This window comes from Taudactylus pleione, unplaced genomic scaffold (assembly GCF_031769625.1).
Source record: "Taudactylus pleione unplaced genomic scaffold, aTauple2 ptg000016l, whole genome shotgun sequence".
Taxonomy (NCBI): Eukaryota; Metazoa; Chordata; class Amphibia; order Anura; family Myobatrachidae; genus Taudactylus; species Taudactylus pleione.
The window spans coordinates 39,926,023-39,944,448 of record NW_028284418.1 but is presented as its reverse complement, the minus strand read 5'-3'; the positions used below and the strand labels follow the sequence as shown (position 1 = coordinate 39,944,448).

At 40.7% G+C, this 18,426-nt stretch overlaps 1 protein-coding gene across 1 annotated transcript in view; it reads right to left on the bottom strand.

Moving 5' to 3' along the window:
* Positions 1–1,972: 1,972 nt before the first annotated feature.
* Positions 1,973–18,426, bottom strand: part of PPA1 (inorganic pyrophosphatase 1) — a 94,004-nt gene continuing 77,550 nt past the window's right edge. The window contains exons 5-11 of the mRNA XM_088475722.1: positions 16,800–16,886; positions 16,192–16,318; positions 15,393–15,520; positions 14,917–15,002; positions 4,795–4,864; positions 3,586–3,625; positions 1,973–2,370 (exon numbers count right to left, since the gene is read on the bottom strand). Coding sequence (XP_088331848.1) covers positions 2,339–2,370; positions 3,586–3,625; positions 4,795–4,864; positions 14,917–15,002; positions 15,393–15,520; positions 16,192–16,318; positions 16,800–16,886 — 570 coding nt within the window. The 3' untranslated portion in view covers positions 1,973–2,338. The remainder of the gene's footprint in view (positions 2,371–3,585; positions 3,626–4,794; positions 4,865–14,916; positions 15,003–15,392; positions 15,521–16,191; positions 16,319–16,799; positions 16,887–18,426) is intronic.

The window sequence follows — 18,426 nt, the reverse complement described above, 5'->3', positions numbered from 1 at the left end:
GTATATTGTGGAACCTGATGAACAGAACTTTATAACTTTGCAATCAGCTTGCTTTCAACACATAGGGCATGTAATGCCATCCTGTATATGGGCGGGAGGACAATATGTGCCCTATCACGCCCATAATTAATTACACCTGTAAATGTGGGGTTACTCACATATGAAAGAGTAACTCCACTCTCAAACGATGTGCCCCCTTAGTAGTTATTGTCTGGTAATTACCAGACAGTAACTAAAACTGTACACAACATATAAAATTATCCACATATGGGGGAAATCTAAAGCCCATTTCTCCCCCATATTGTATCAAATAAAAAAAAAAAATACCTCATTGAATGCGGTGGGTTGTCTACTGTATAAAATGGTAGGCCTTGTGGGGCTAACGCATTCTTCCTACACATAGGAAGTGTTTGCATTTATTGTTAAAATTTACGCTGTTTCGGTTAATTTTTAATTTTAAGTGCAGATTTTTTGTCAAAACCTACACATAGAATCCTGCTTTATTTCTGGAAATGTGAATTACTGGTGAAACAAGAACCACAAACTATTTCTTTGTGCTCTTTAGGAGACAAAAAAAAAAAATCACGTTTGCTTTGGTTCCTTTCCTTGAAAATTTCAATAAACAAAATGTAACTCAAATGGCCAAAATGTGTCTGATATGTTAGAATAAAAAGACTAATGGTATTTTCTAAAAATACAAAAAGTCTTCTGAAAACAAACCAGGCATAATGTATGTGGGTGTCGCATAAAAGAAATCAGTTCTATTGCTATTGGAAAGTGATGAGCGCAAATGTGAAAAAATTACCTCAGCACAAGGGTGAGAAAACTCAGCAGCGAAGGATTAAATACAAGATCTATAATTTACAGTGTGCATGTACCAAATAGCACAAGCTTTGGACTGTCCACCCACCACGAGGAGAGAGAGTGGTATATCCCAAAGCTAGAGAGCGACATTTAGTTCTTTCATATCCAAGGTGAACAGATAATAGAATCTAAAACAACTCTAGTATATAGTTTGTATTACTGAAAGAGCTTAAAAGACACAATTTGAAGCCATTAGTGAATAATACATTAACTATATTACGTAATTGTTTACCTACAGTAAAGTCCGTGCACAATTTTTGCCGCACTAAAACTTCACTGTGTAATTAATTTTGTATGGATAACATCTGTGTTTGGGGTGTTTCTTTCATTTGTCAGGGCGCCTACCACCAAAAAAAAAAAAGGCTAAAGTAGCCCTCTGCTACAAGTATACACATTTTATTGCATACACATAAAACAGATTTAAATTTTGTTATTGAAAAAAATAAATTAAAAAAAAGTTACTGAGAAGACATCACAAACCAATTACTCTTACAAATGGGATACAGACTATGTGAATGCACTTTGCCGCCTTAGCAGCAGCAGAACCACTATGATAAGAAACTGGGGGAATTACTCCTAGCCAGGGAGAGATGTGATGCTTAAGGCACCTGTTACCACCAATACAGTATACCAACTGCATAGCTTAAACTTTTGTAGCAGCTTCAGAACTAGAGTAGTGTCCTCTGTACATTCTGAATAAATGTTGGCCCTATGAGGAAGCAGTAGAATTGTAGCTAGGCATGTCAGATCTGGTTGGGTTGTTCCACTTGGGAAAGGCCATACCTGCGAGCCCCGCCCACCCGTTTTCATCACGCTGGGGGCAAGTAGAGCAGTTGGTTAGAAGTTTCCTCCCAACCTTCCACCCCACAGTGGGACACTTCACGATAAACAGGACTTTACCACCAATACCTGGATGGTTGAGAGGCATGCTGTTGATTGTTATATATAGAGTTACTACATGGCACAACAGACTCTTTCCTGTGTGTAGTGTGTGGGAAGCAGGAGGCGATTTTAGTGTCCTGATGTTTTTCCAGGCATATAAAAAAATCAAAGTAGAACATTAATTTTCTAATGTCCCTTTTATACACACTTCAGATACACAGCAGCGTTTACCAACAAAAGTAGCTTTATTTGCTAATATTGTACAGGAAACCTACAGAGGATGGAAAGTGTAGCAGACTCCAGCATGCCAATCTTGCAGTTTGCTTTAACAAAACTATTCGAACCTAAATAGAAGCCCAAATTACCGAGACTTAATGACAATAATGTCCGTTATTAATGGTAACCCATACAGCGTTGCAGCAGCTTATCATTCATAGCACATCTTGCAGAGTGCTCCCATTCTTCTCTTAAAAGGGTTACAGCATCCTGTGTTTACACGATCATGTCAGTTCTGTCAATATTTTCTTTATGCTGCACATCCAAATGCCTGGGGAAAGGCATGCAATTATAGCGCAAGGTCTTCACCTGCTAATTAGTTCTTCTGATAATAGTACCACTTGTCCACTGCATAGGTCATGAGAATGCGAGAACCAGGAAGAAAAAGGGAAGAAAACAAGACATTTAATCTACAGAAACGTCTACATATCATTAATGCAGCCTAGTACTAGGTTCTTTAGAGAAAAAACATTTTTATTTTTTTAACTTGAATTGTACAATTTATTTCCAACAAAAAAAAAAATGGTGGACTGTATGGGCAGGATCATACATCATCATACTTAAAATCCAAAGTACTGAGACATTTTTATTAGGTAGTTTAAAGGGGCATTCAGTTTGCTCCATTACATGATGCTTCTACATGTTATTGTGATAGAGGGCCACAATACATTATTGGGGCAGAGGAGACAAAGGTGGTGGTATATAAGGTCAGAGGTTCCCAAACTTGGTCCTCAAGGCACTCTAACAGTCCAGGTTTTCAGGATACCCATGCTTGACCTCAGGTCACTTAATTAGTACCTCAGTCACTTTGATTTAACCACCTTTGCTCAACCATGGATATTGCTAAAACCTGAACTGTTGGGGTGCCTTGAGGACCTTGTTTGGGAACTTGTGTTAGGTGTAAAGAAACCATTACGAGAAACAAGACTATGGAAGATAGACACTGGAGGAGCAGAAGAATGAGAAACTGCACGTTTTTTTCCTAGAGGAGAATCAATGTGGGAAAAAATTAAAGGTCATGTGAAAAGGAGACTTTATGTTTGAGTGTTTGTTTTTGTGGCATCTTATGCGTGCAACAAGTTTACAGCTTCTAGCCTACACTCAAACCTCCTCCAACCCCACACTTTCAAATATGCCCCATTTTCCTTGCAGCACCAGAAGCTATTACATTTTAGTTTGTTATTATTGGTAGGTGATGATATGCACATCAAGTCTCGGATGACTCCACTGGTGATAATAGCACAGGGTGCTAATGGGTTTTTAAAATAAAAAATCATAACATTTACGTCAAGTTGTGACTGAAGTCATCTCAAGTTCCCAAATTGGACTCAAAGTTCTTCCCGAATGCAGTGCATAACATTAACCATGCACAGCAAAACAAATTATATTGTGGGTCTAAAACACGAAATACATTCTAAACAACCAAAATACATTCTAAACAACATGTCTTTACTAGTGCTGCGATTTTACTTTTGCAAGAAAATGGTCAGTATTAAGATATCACCCAGGACCAGTCTGCAATATGTTTGCATCTAACAGTCGTTTATAGCCTCTTTTACATACCATCTACTGGGATAGGGCTGGCGGATCCACACGGAGGTGTCTGAAATAAAACATTTTGTACACAATAAGTTAACTTTACATTTCAGGACAAACCCGAAACATTAGCTATTATTTTCTAAATGGTGTCGACAGAACAGATTTAAAATATATTCCTAGTATTAACATAAACAAACATATATTCATATTCTCTGTGTTAACAGCATCTCTGGCAGCTTAAGTAAGGCCCGAAGTAGTGTGATCCCAGAACCCATAAGCTGTATATGGCTTCAGGCTCCCTTCACTGACTGCATATTTGTTCAGCTAGGCAGTAAATGGATAAGACTTATCGGTCAGGCAATGCTGTTGAATTTGTAAATATGTAATAAGTGAGCAGATACAAGTAGGCTGTAGTCTAGATCTAGGTGATGGATAAGATTTTACGGAGCTGGGGGCACTAAATGTTGCTGAGAGGCCCAGGAACTCTTGGAAATGCCTATTGCATGAACAGATAAAATGCATACGGAACTTTTTGACTATGTATCATGTACAAAAGACTAATTGCCTGCATTGAAAGACCAAAAGCATAGTTACTCTATGCGGTCATCACTCCTTCCAGCTCACCTAATGGGGCAGAACTACCAGGACATTGGCAGAGAGAAAGTGGTGCTGGAGACATTTTTGTTTAGCCCATAGTGTGTGCGTCTTAGAGGGCCGGAATCCTAAACTGATAAAAGAAATGTTCAAATATGCAGCAGACGTTTTATTATGGTAATATGGATACAGCTGTGTTCTTCATTCTTCATATTCAAATGATAAAATGTAGAAAGCTTTGCATGCTTCACAACATACCCATTCATCAGGCCGGAACTAGTAATGCATTTACTTAAATACTATTCTTACTCAGAGGTCATGCTACAGATGGAAGAAATCTGGTTGTGGGCAGGGTACTCCATCACTGTCAGCTAGCGTGCTCTATAATTTGCAGCACAAGCATTACAATTAAATCAGTATCCTATTTGTATTGCAAATAACACAAGTACATCAGCATGTTGGAATTATAGATTCTTTTTTTTTCTCCATCTCAAATCTGATTGTATATTGCTCGGAACTTGAAAAGTGCGGAGCCTGTGGCCCTAATTTACAGCAGCAGAAACCTACAGTATGTTAATCTAATGAATATATTGGAGAAGTACACGTTTTAGTTAAGTACCAACAATTACTGTAACTCACAGCATCAACAATGGCTCGAGCTTCATCTGACTTGCAAATGAATGGACTGGCCTCAACCGTGGTATTAGTGCTGAGGAAAAAAAAAAACCCATTAAGAACCAATCTTTCTGCATTGAGGATTACTTGCATTTTAAAAATGAGACCTCATGGAACGATTGTCACTATTGTCATGTATTTATGTTGTGGTGAGGTTGAGATCTGTATTTGCATTTCAGATTTAGGTGACCCTCTTTCACAACATATCTTACTACCTGATGTATGATAATATCTTCAGCTGCAATTGCTTGTGAATTGACGCATCCTTCTGTCTCCTCTAACCTGCAGGTAAAGGACTACTGCTGCCAGCATATTCTTGCTGCATGATACTTGTAAAGGACTACTGCTCCCAGCAGCATATTCTTGCTGCATTATAATTGTTTGTCCCTGCCCGAGCTGTACTAGGTAAAGGACTACTGCTCCCAGCATATTCTTGCTGCATGATACTTGTAAAGGACTACTGCTTTGAACAATTAACTTAGATGTAATGTTAAATTAAGTAGTATATCACTGCATAGTATCTGTAGTTGTTGGTTTAGAATATAGTTTCAGGTTTGTGTTTTCTTAGTTCAATGCAAGGTATATAGACCCAGATGCTAGCTTAATGGTATGTTCTGTTTGTTTGCTTGCAATAATAGTGGGAGTGTTTTGGGGGTAGTTAGAAATTAGTGGTTTCACATGCTAGGTCTCCTATGTAAGGTTCATTAGAAGGCTGGACTAAGCCTTGGCTGGGTGCCCAATCTTTAGAAGTGTCCTATTTTAAAAGTGTCAACTTCTTTTTAAATAGATTAATTGGCGTTATATCAGCGTTAAACAGCAGTGAAACAGAAGGAAACCCACCAACTACAATCAAACAACAACCTCACCATTAATTGGACAAAGTGGAATGAACAATTCTGAGGCCACAGTCTCCATACTACTAGCTCCTGTTGATACATAACCAGGACTTCATTATTGAACTCCCTGTCTGGTGGCTGCATAAACCTGGTGCCTCCCTTTCTACTATTGCTGCTGGCTCTGTGCTTTACATATAATCCTAATGCATACTTATCTGTGTTATGTCAGTTTACCTCGATAATAATGTACTTTTACCTTAGCTCTTTTTCTAAGTCTTATATCTAGCTCCTACCACTGTATATTTTACTATTTAATTTCTGCTCCCACCAAATCTCCACTTTTTTATACTCAATAATAAACTTATGCAGTACAGACTCTTTTCCCACACTGCACTATTACTTGCGTTTCTGGAAATCTGCTCTCTCCTACATTCTGTCTTCATTCCTACTTTTAACTTTTCTTCCCCTATTTACATCATCCTTACTATTACCATGTTTTCTTCAAATCCCACCCTCACTCAGTGTCTACCTAATCTTTTGTTCTGCCCCTTGCTTCCATCTTTATCCTTTCCCCCTTGTCTCTTCCATTTCCTCTTCCCCTTATCTCCTCTCCTCTGTTTACCTTCCTCCCCATCTTCTCCCATTACTCCACTTTCATTCTCTTATACTCCACAGGGGTCCTACAACCTCACTGCTAATCCCTCCTCCCACTCCCCTCTCCATGTCACTTTACCCCACATCCATCCACACATCATTAATTTCCCTTCCTGCCCACCTTCTACTGACTCCCCTTCTAGCACTGGAGTCCGCACCATCGCTACACTCTATTCAGCTCGATCCCCCAAATTAATCTCACCCCCACGCTATAGCAACCCTGATAATCTCATTCAAATCTCTCCAACAAACTCTGTCCCTCTATCCTGTGCCCTCTGGAATGCCAGGTCAGTCTGTAATAAACTGGTCCCAACCCATGACCTTTTCATCTCCAACTCCCTGAATCTCCTAGCTATTACTGAAACCTGGATTTCACCCTCTGACACCGCTTCTCCTGCAGCTCTCTCCTCTGGGGGCCTCACCTTTTCCCACACCCCACGACCTGGGGGTCGCCATGGTGGTGGTGTTGGGGTCCTTCTATCCCCTGGTTACTCATACCAACCCATTCCCTTTGAACCATCCCTCACATTCTCTTCATTTGAAGTCCCTACTATACGCCTCTGCCACCCAGTACACCTCCAAGTAGCTGTCATTTACCGTCCACCTGGCCCTCCCTCCAAGTTCCTTGACAACTTTGCTTCCTGGCTCCCTCACTTTCTCTCCTCAGACCTTCCCTCCATTATCCTAGGTGACTTCAATATTCCAATTGATATCCCCACAGAATCCTCTGCCTCCAAACTCCTCTTCCTCACATCGTCACTTGGTCTCTCCCAATGGACCTCCTCACCATCCCATGTGAGTGGCCATGTGCTTGACCTGGTCTTCACACACCGTTGTGATATTTCTGACCACCTCAATTCCCCATTCCCTCTTTCTGACCATCACCTTCTCTCTTTTAACCTGTCCCTCTCTCCTTCCCCTCCTCTACCTCCAAAAGCCTCCATTACTAAGCGTAACATTGACTCTATCGACACAGGTTCCTTTTCTTCCCTGCTTGACTCACTTCTCTCCCCTATCCTCTCTCTCTCTCCTTCCCTGAACAAGCCACCTCCCTATACAATGCCTCCCTTACTTCTGCTCTGGACTCTGTTGCCCCAGCGATCACTATTCACACTCGCAGATCTACTCCTCAACCCTGGCATTCCAAATGCACCAGATACCTGCAAAAGTGTTCTCGAACTGCCGAGCGACAGTGGAGAAGATCACGCTCTAAGGCAGATTTTCTCCATTTCAAATTTATGCTCTCATCCTATAGTGCTGCGCTCTCCCTCTCTAAACAGTCATACTTTAAGAAACTCATCTCCTCTCAGTCCTCTAATCCCCAGCGTCTCTTCACTACTTTCAACTCCCTCCTTCGCCCACCCCCTCCTCGTCTCCCCTCCTTGCTCACTGCCCTTGACTTTGCTACCTACTTTACATCTAAAATTGATTCCATACGTCAGGACATCATATCCAACCAGTCCCCCAGCTCTCCACCTCCTCCTTTCCCTAGTCACCCCTCCCCATCAACTTTACCAACTCTAACATCCTTCTCCCCTGTATCTGGAGAGGAAGTCATGGCCCTCATCCGGTCCTCCCCCCCTTCCACCTCCCCCCTTGATCCCATCCCCTCCCGCCTCCTCTCTCTCTCAGCCTGCTCCCATCTTGCCCACCTCATTAACCTCTCCCTCTCATCAGGCACTGTTCCTTCTGCATTCAAACATGCCCTTGTCTCCCCCATTCTTAAAAAACCTACCCTTGATCCTAACCTTCTTTCTAACTACCGTCCCATCTCTCTCCTCCCCTTTGCCTCCAAACTCCTTGAGCGGATTGTCTACAACCGCCTTACCACTTTTCTTTCCTCCCACTCCCTCCTTGACCCTTTTCAGTCTGGCTTCCGTTCTCTCCACTCCACTGAAACTGCCCTCACAAAAGTCAGCAATGACCTCCTTGCTGCCAAATCCCAAGGCCACTACTCTCTTCTCATTCTCCTTGATCTCTCTGCTGCTTTTGACACTGTGGACCACCCTCTCCTGCTGAATATCCTTCACTCCCTTGGTCTACGTGAAACTGCCCTCTCCTGGCTGTCATCCTACCTCTCTGACCGATCTTTTTCAGTTTCCTCTCACGACTCCTCTTCCCCCCCAAAGCCTCTTACAGTAGGTGTTCCCCAAGGTTCTGTTCTTGGTCCTCTCCTATTCTCCCTCTATACTTCCTCTCTAGGTGAACTCATCAGCTCTTTTGACCTCCATTATCATCTCTATGCTGATGATACTCAAATCTACCTTTCCTCCCCTGATCTCTCCCCCTCTCTTCTGATTCGTATCGCCAACTGTCTCTCTGCTGTCTCTTCCTGGATGTCCCAGCGATTTCTTAAACTTAATATGTCTAAGACAGAGCTAATCATCTTCCCACCCTCCCACATCACCTCAATTCAAACTATTTCTTTATCAATTGATGGAATAACTATCTCATCTAGTCCCAAGGTGCGCTGTCTTGGAGTTATCCTGGACTCATCCCTCTCCTTCAAACCACATATCCAGAACCTTTCACAGTCCTGTCGTTTCCATCTCAAAAATATTTTTAAGATCAGACCCTATCTCACCCAGGATGCTACTAAAACCCTCATACACTCATTGGTCATCTCCAGATTGGACTATTGTAACCTCCTCCTATCTGGCCTCCCCAAATCCCATCTCTCTCCTCTCCAGTCTATCCTTAATGCTGCTGCTCGGCTCATCTTCCTCTCCAAACATTCTGCATCTGCCTCCCCTCTCCTACAAGCCCTACACTGGCTCCCCTTCCCTTTCAGAGTCCAATTTAAGGTTCTCACGCTCGCTCACAAAGCCCTCACGCAATCTTCTCCCATATACATCTCTGATCTCATCTCCCTTCACGCTCCTCTCCGCCCTCTTCGCTGAACTAATGCACGCCGCCTTTCATGCCAGCTGATTACTTCCTCCCACTCCCGCCTCCAAGATTTTGCCCGCACTGCTCCCCACCTCTGGAACTCTCCCATCCACATCAGACTCTCCACCTGTTTGCAATCCTTCAAACGGGCTCTCAAGACCCACTACTTCATCAAAGCCTTCCAGCTATCATTCTAACTCCTTGCTACATGCTCCTTCGTCCCCATCTGTGTCAACCCAGTTTGTCTTCCCCCACCTTTTTAGAATGTAAGCTCTCACGAGCAGGGCCATCTACCCTCTTGTGCTTCTCCTTACTATAGTGTCATTTACTTATTACTCACCACTAGGGCACCTAACACTTGGTTGCTTATGCTCTGTTGCTTATCTGGGTGATATGGTCACTAATGTAGCAATATATATTATCCATGTCCTGTATTGTATTGTTCTGTAAGTCACTTGTATACAATTTGTTCTTGTACTTTGTAAGGCGCTGCGGAACACTTGTGGCGCCATATAAATAAATGATGACAACAACAACAACAACAACAACAGATTGGAATCCACTCATTTTTAAAATTGTTTTGTGTTTTGAGTTGGTCATACTACAGTATTTTGAGTGAACCTTTCAATAAATAAATTTTACAAAAAAAAACAAACAAACAACAAAAAAAACCCATGACATGGTTGGAAACAATACATTTGCCAATAATGGTTAAATAGGAAAATGAGATTTGATGTAACATCAGGTTCTCAGTTTATTGTAGTTAATGACCACTGATAGGCAACCTCCCCTCTTCAGAAAAGGTTGAAGCCCCCAGAAGAGAGTTTCTTATGGTGCATACACGGTCAGATTTTTCTTCAGATCTGAACGATAACGATTTAAAAAATCGTTCATATCTGAAGGAAAATCTGACATGCCTGAACGATGCGCGTTCCCGATGGTCAGAAAACGATATCTGACATCTGATGTGTCTGCATTAAAATGAATGGAATCGTCCAAGTCTGACTGCAGTCAAAAATCGTTCAAATGTTTGGTAAACTAGTTCATCTGACAAATCTGACCGTGTGTATGCACCATTACAGTGAATCTTCTGTCCTGTCACTCAGTCACAGTATGGGGAGTTATACATTATATAAGTATTTCTGAATATTACAAGATGGCGAAATGTGAAGTGTTTTGTGGTTAGGTGTCTGACGATTTTTCCAGCACAACCGGTCAGAAATTGCCTGGCTGGCAGGAAAGTCGGGGTAGTAAAAAAGATCCGTTCTGCACATGTGTAGAACAAATTCTCTTCAAAACCACAGCCAGGGGGTGCGGTCGCACTTTGCCAGGTGAAGTACAGCTGGCTGCCTTCGCATCAAAACCGACTTCGTCAGTTAAGTGGTTAAAAAGCACCTAGAAACCTGCCATGCCGCATCTTATGTATGAGATGTTATAGGTACATTTAAATAAAAAAATTTAAGGTGAAAAATCACCAAATGAGTAGCACATCAACAAATTCTAATGTGAAATATCAACTCCCTCACATCTGTGAATGTTGCTGTGGCTCTTTTCGATATTCTATTAAATTACCATTTTACTAGTGGAGACCATTTTTCTTAGTGAATGCCAGGTAGGGAATATTACGGTCCCTCAGAAAGATCTCAGGGCTAAGAAAAGATATTATGCAGAGTAGGAGAAAATTAACATATGTACCCACAATATACAAAAACCTAACACTTTATGCAGGGGTGGGGAACCTTTTTCCTGCCGAGGACCATTTTGATATATAGAACATTTGTGTGCCTGGTGCAGTCTACGCCCCCTCCATGTGATGTCACATGGGGCGGGACCACAATCGCCAGTGATTACAGCAATGCCCGGAGCATCCTGAGGAGCTGTAAGGGCAGTGGTGCGCTGCATAGATTTTGGCTGCAGGGTGCCATTCTAGGCACCCTGCTATCCAGATGAGGCTAGCAGACAAGAGCTCCGAGGGCCAGAGGAAATGACTCCACGGGCCTTATATGACCCCCAGGCCTGAGGTTCCCCATCCTTGCTTTACAGGATCAGATCCAAATAAAGGCTCCCCCCCAAACACTGACAATTTGTATACACTGCACCTAACCAAAGACCACCACATAGCTAGGAGAACGTGCAGGCCACTGGGTCAGCTTTGAAAGCCTCTCTCTTCTCTAGCCGCCCCTCAGCAGAGAAAACCATGCCAACTTAAACTTTATCAACATCATAAACCTAATATATAAGACTGGGGTGCTCATATCCTTGTATATTTAAACATAGTGGGATTTGTAATTGGCCTCATAAAGAGTGGGTAAGTGGAGAAGTTGTCCATAGCAACTAATCAGCTTCTAGCTGACATTTAGAAATTACAATCTATAGAACGAAAGGCAGAAGCTGACTGTTCTACTCTTTAGAACACTTGATACATCTCCCCCATAGTCCAAATGGCTGCCTAACCTCCTCCCTGATCAACTCCTGTGCTACCCCAAACTTCTGGATTACGCCCATGCCCATACAGACTTGCCTCCAACCTTCCAGCCTTTAAAACGTGCCCTTAAAGCTAATCTCTACACTCAAGCCAACACCACTCCTCCTAACTTTCCAACTGCTGCATTCCCCACCTGTACTCCACTCTCCCTCTGTGTACCACTATCCCCTAAAATGTAAGCTCATGATCAGCTTTGTATTCTTTACAAAAGTAATTTCAGCACTGTATTATATTTATATATGCAAAGTTACGTTACTGTGTGTATTAGTCTGTACCTATGCAATTTGTTGTACATTTACCCACTATTTATGGTGCTACAGAATCCTTGTGGCCTCATATTGATAAAAATATAGTAATAATTAAATAAGATATATTGTATAAGGAATTTACTTATTATACAGAATATAGCGACATAAAATGGACCAAGAATATAATGGCATACACAATGGGCAGTGACCAGGTAAATTTGTTTTGGCTTAATATATAAGAAATGAGTCATTCCAGAATGAGTACCAAACTGATCCCAAGAGGAAACACTTAATGGTTTCATTATAGAAGTATCTACATGGTATCATGGCACTAGGGGATTGTCGATTCCGATCGGGGCTCTGGGCTAGCTGTATGTGCTGGGGTTTAAGTAAAGCTGGATGGCTTAAAAATGCAATACCTCATGTAGGCAACTAGTAGTAGCAGAAAACTGATGCTATAGAATGGGTAGGATACATATTGAGAACAAGTGCAGACTAGTGTGTGGATGTACCAGTGTGTAGGATATCTTAGAGTAGACTGCAATTACAGTGGAACTGGGTGCCCGGAGCACAAGTGAGCGCTACAGGAAACTGGAACTGAGTGCTAGACCATGACTTAAGTTGGCTGCAAGAATACACTGGAACTGGGTGTCGGAAGCACAAGTGGAACAAGGTGCTGGAGCATTAATAGAGCGGGCCGCAGCGATATATGCTGTGAAGTAATACTGGAGCAGGTTTGCTGGATTATACTGGATTTAAAAGCTGTGATGTAAATATTGGAGGTGGTGTGCTGGAACACACTGAGGCTGAATGCTGTGAAGCAAGTACTGAAGCCAGTATTGAACAAGGAGCCAGGGTACTGATCCTCAGAGATGTTGTACTGACAATGCACTGTCAACAATTCCTGGTTTAAATAGGCTGGGAGGAATGCGTTACAAGCTGTTGGAAGCTGGTATGGCAGAGCAGGTCATACGATCCAATCCAAGATGGCCGAGCCCATGGTACAAAATGGCAGGAATCACCGGGAGGAGAGTGCCAGACACAATAACAGGTAAGTGCCTAAACAGTATGGCGGTGCTGCAGGCGGAGACATGGAGGGCCACAAAGTGACAGCGTCAGACCGGGTAATGTGGTCCTGGACTCTGGCGTTTGACAAATGGTGTGCATAGAAATAATCAGATATATTATTCTGCGATTCCCAAATATCACTTCATTTACACATTACTTGCTGAGCAGTGACAAAACATGATACACTAACCAAGACTGCATACAACTTGCACTGCATTAAATGGCAATTGCGAAAAAGTATTTTAGTCTCGGTAAGGTGAACCACATTCATTTGATACCTTTTGTCAATATTATGGTTATAGTGGCTGTAAAATACAGAAAATCAACCACTGCCAACTTACCCGTGTGCTATGACTAAACTGACAGAAATGTACCAATGTAACAGGTCTATATAAGCTTATTGAAACCTGTAAAGCTCATGAGTTACATTATAACATCTTTACAATGCGGTAAGGTTATAAGAGATAAAATGGTAGCACACGTCACTCTTGGTAGATGTGCCCAATTTCACAAAATCTAGTAGCCCATCTTTAGAGTTTTAAAAGAATCTGCAGCACATACAATGCCCCAATGAACTCGCTAGTCACTGGTTTAGTTTTGCACCTGGCTAAAAAGACCATTTTAAAAGGGGTTATTTTTTATTAGCCAGGAAACTTATTATTATCAGACACTGAAGACCTCACTCTCCCCCGATCTTGAAATAGTTGTGTGAACCCTGTCCTGTAATGAGAATAGAAGACATTTATTTGCTTCAACACTCTGCTGACATAACCACTTACAGTATGTGTAGAATATTTATTTCTATTGTAAGGTCTCTAGTAAGAACTAAATCTGGTTCTTCCCCTCTTCACAAAACTAACAATACAGAATAATGTTTGCTTGGGGACTTATCTATAATTGTGACAGTTGACGGCGCTGTTTGCTTTAGATTGTAACATTATCATCATTATGCTGCATGGAAGCAGGAATGTACTGAGACATACTGTACTAAGGCAAAACACTGTTTTGTGCTAGGCTGCAAATAACTACAGGAGCTGTCCCTTATAAGCAGATCACAGGATGGGTCCTTAAGCTATTAAGAGGTTTCTGTGATATTCAAATTCACAAACGAAGTGGAGCACAGTAGCATCCATACAAGGAAGCCCTTATTGTGATAGCATTTAGAAACCCGTTTTAGGAAGCAAGGCCTTCAATTCTACAAATACATATGTCAGTGAAAGATACACTTAGCAAATTGAAATTTTCTACATCACAGCCAAACTATCAGGGAGCTGCAAAGATACAGCTTGAACAAAAATGTATGTTTTGAACCTGAATTCAGTGAGCACTTGATGACTTACTGATCAGTGAAAACTGTCTTAAACTACAAAAGATGGTATGAGGAAAATGTAAATGTCCGACAGTCCGATGAAAATAAATAAGTAACTCAAGGCCTGTCAAATGCGGTGAATCCAGAAAAAGCTTTTATTGTAGTGATCAATAAATAACTATCGTAATATAAAATGTATTAACTGCACAGGGCAATACAGCATGAATGGATATATGATGCTACATCAAACGTCATGTGTTGCCATGCCTACCCATATTTGCGGTTCTACTTAATAGAAACAAATGTAGAATGCATTCAAATCAGTATCCAAATAATACTAAGCAAAACAAAATTTATAGCATTTATAACAAAATTAGAGGAAAGTAGGGCATAAATAGAATTAAGTAATGAATGTCTGCATTAGGATAGCTACTAGTGTATGATGTGAGATATATATATATATATACATATACATATATATATATATATATATATATATATATATATATATACACACACACACACACACACATATATATATACACACACATATATACATATGTATACACACACCCATATTAGCAAAGGAAAACTCACCAGTTTATTTCTCCTCCGTCCGTCTTTTTGGTTACTAGCGCCTTCCAGTGAGCATGGGTACACTTAATCACTTCTATTGCAAAATCCTGCACAAAAGGCACATATCAGAAGATCAAAGACTTTACAGAGCACTCCGAATTCTTCTAACCAATCCTTAAACTAGAATTACTTTCCAGAGAATGGAGAAAAGGTCTCCAGATTACAAATCTATTTTGATACAAGCTAACTGAAAAGCACAATCTTGCATAAATCAGCCATTTAAGCAAGACCATTATACATCAGACGACCCTGACATACAATATGCTGGCCTGATCTTCAGTTTGGCACTTATCCCAGAAAGTGTTTTTGTAAGATATAAAATTCTTTTTATCTGATGACTTTTTACTTTGCACTTATTCTTTACACATTGTAACATTAATGTTTCTCTTTTAGCGGAGATGTGATAGGCACATGGTTGAAAACAAAATGGCAATTACCTTATTTTTAAAGTCTGCATCAAAAGCAAACTGGTTCTCTGGCTTTCCATCGGGAACCTTGTATCTTCTAAACCAGTCGACAGTGGATTCCAGATAATTGGGTTTCAGTCTTCTGACATCTTCGATGTCTGAGGAAAGAACAAAAAGCAGCTATTACTGTAACACAATCCAAGTAACTACAGCCATTAGATTTGACTTATGGGAAACGTTGAGGTGCTTGAGAATGTTATTCTGACTATTCACTTGGCGGTCAGAAAACAAACAATGAGACTAGCTTCCCAGAATGGGTACAACGAACTGGTCCATTACAATAGTAAACAGGTACCCAATAGACAGACTTTTTTTTACAGCTGTATTTTTCAAACCTAAGAAGTATGGAACATAGACCAGTCAAAAATCAGACTGTACAAGATACTGGGGGAACAAGTATTACAGGGATATTAAAATAATGAATAAATTAAAATTATTTGAAAAACAATGCATGGATCAGCTATTGATATAAATGGTAGCTGTGAAATTTATATACGGATCTCACCTGTGGGATAAACTTAAAAAATATTCAGTGATCAACTTCTGGTCAATTTTCCAGTTGATCAGATCTGTTCCAACACTCACGGTAGGAAAGACTATAGAGTTATCAATATATTTTTTGGAGCTTTAGCTCCACTTTAATAGACACACAGAAATCATGCGTATGCAAGACAGGGTACAAATGTCTGTATGAGTCACCATGAGCTCGGAATACAAATTGTAACATAGACATGACTGTAGAGAATTTCATTGTTACCATGTTACTTACCATTATAGTGGGAAGCCTCAGGGTCTTCAACATTGATAACCATTATTTTCCAGTCTGTTTCTCCTTCGTCGATCAATGCCAGGGTACCAAGGACTTTAACCTTAATGACCTCTCCCCTTTCACACACCTAAGCCAAGCAACAGATTATATTGCAATTTTCAATTTAGGGTTTTGATAATCCAGTATTTTCTCAGAGCTATTCTAACTTTAGTTTTTTTTTTTCTTTTTCGAAGTTCTATACGAAAGTATAGATCCCTTCAGGGACGATGGACTGATACAGCTGCCAATGCCAGGAAATTCAACGGTGCCAGTGAACGACATATCGGGCAGGGCGGTAACCGGCTTGTGCAGTGTGCACTGTCCGCCTGATAGGTCACTCACCTGCACCATTGGGCGTCACATCGCATAGTGCGTTAATTACACACAACTTGCAGCTAAAGAACCTGTAGTGCTTATTTGCCAGTAAGGTGCAAAAAAAAAAAAAAAATTAAAAAAAGGTAGTTACAAATGTTCTCTCATACCAAAATGTTTTATATAGCTATTTATACCCAGTTTGACAAAACTCCTAAGTTTAGTATTTAGAATATAAAATGCATAAACTTTAGTACCTTACTCCCGATGTCGCAGACGTCAATTGGATCATTATCACCACCAAAACCAGTATTCTCGTCAATGTGAGTTGGGTTTTCCCAGGTCTGAAATAAAACAATGTTGTGGGTTATATACTCATCCACTTAAGGCTCGGGTACTAGAATTATAGTCTCTGACCAGAGAGGATAAGAGGCTTGACAGTCTAAGTGAAGCAGAATCTCTTTCTGTAATCATCCACAAGTAAGCCACTTCAAAAAAGTGGAACAGATTTCTGGGTAATAACATTTACCCATCAAATTATCTATAATAGGACACAATTCCCAGTATCTAAGAGGGCAGCGATCCTGAATGTGAAGAACAGGATGTATTATCTTATAAAGTCAAAACAAGTCATTATTAGCAATATGCATGTAGAGTGACCTTTTCAGAACAATTCCTTACCAATTTACATTACCACGTATATGTTCTTTACAAAAAAGTGCTTCAAAAAATATACAGATTTCATTATGGTGCCTTTTTAAAAAAAAAAAAGAAAAAAAAAAAAGTCTTTTTATAACTGCAAAAGCCTTGATTCTCACAAAATCATTCGCTGTGTTCCAGATCACCCTTTTATAGAAAGGACACTAATTTCACTAAAGGCAAGGCATAAATGTCTAACATCCAGAAACCAACCAAATACGTATATTCCTGCTGTATTTCATATACTAGAAATTTATCGTAAAATAATGTTCCACAACTATAGTGTGAATTTGTCATGTTATTTATTTATATTTTTCAACTTTAAAAGCCTAGCTTGCATGCAGACAAAAAAAAAAAAAAAGGGTTTGATATTAGGTGTGTAGAAGTACATTTGTACAATTTAAAGATGCCTTTTGGTGCAAAGTACATGTGGACTACTTGCATCTGTATTTACGGCATTCATGTGCAAGATTTACATTTTGCACTTACCTAGATCGGGTGAAAGATCTGGAGTTGATGGCTAGACTTATTCATGCTTCAGCTAAATCTATACCATAGATTTTAGATAACATCTCTTGTGATACGTGGAACTCTAAATACAGATGTGGAAACTCAATGTGCAGATATAGTTGTGTATAGGCGCAGGGGCAGAACTATGGGAGACAATGGAGGCGCCTGCCGCCGGGCTCCAGCTCTGAAGGGGGCACCTTCTCCATTGTCCACAACATATTCACCCCACTATGTACCTGGAGTGTACCATCAGCCGCCCAATACATAGCACCCCTTCCCGGCACCTGGGAAGCCACCATACACTAGTGGAGAGCTCCATGTCAGATCGTCAGTTCTGCCTTCATCTATCTATAGCCTGTCTGCATGCGAATTGCAACATAACAGTGTCAGTTGCTTTGACAGGTGGGGCACCAAATTATAACTTGCCTCCGGGTGTCTGGGATGAACTTACGCCACTGTATAGGCGACAGGGACACCCTTACGATAAACTATAAAATCAGGCTAAGTACTGTGATTAAACTTCGTTATTTAAAATCTCTTCATTTATACATACTGTAAAAGGTGCCTACACAACAGACAATCGACACGATGCAATATTGTGAGCAAATTCCCTTGAACTCTCCCCGGTACTCCAGGACACTATGTGCAGCAAAAGCTGCACGATGTGTCACAAGA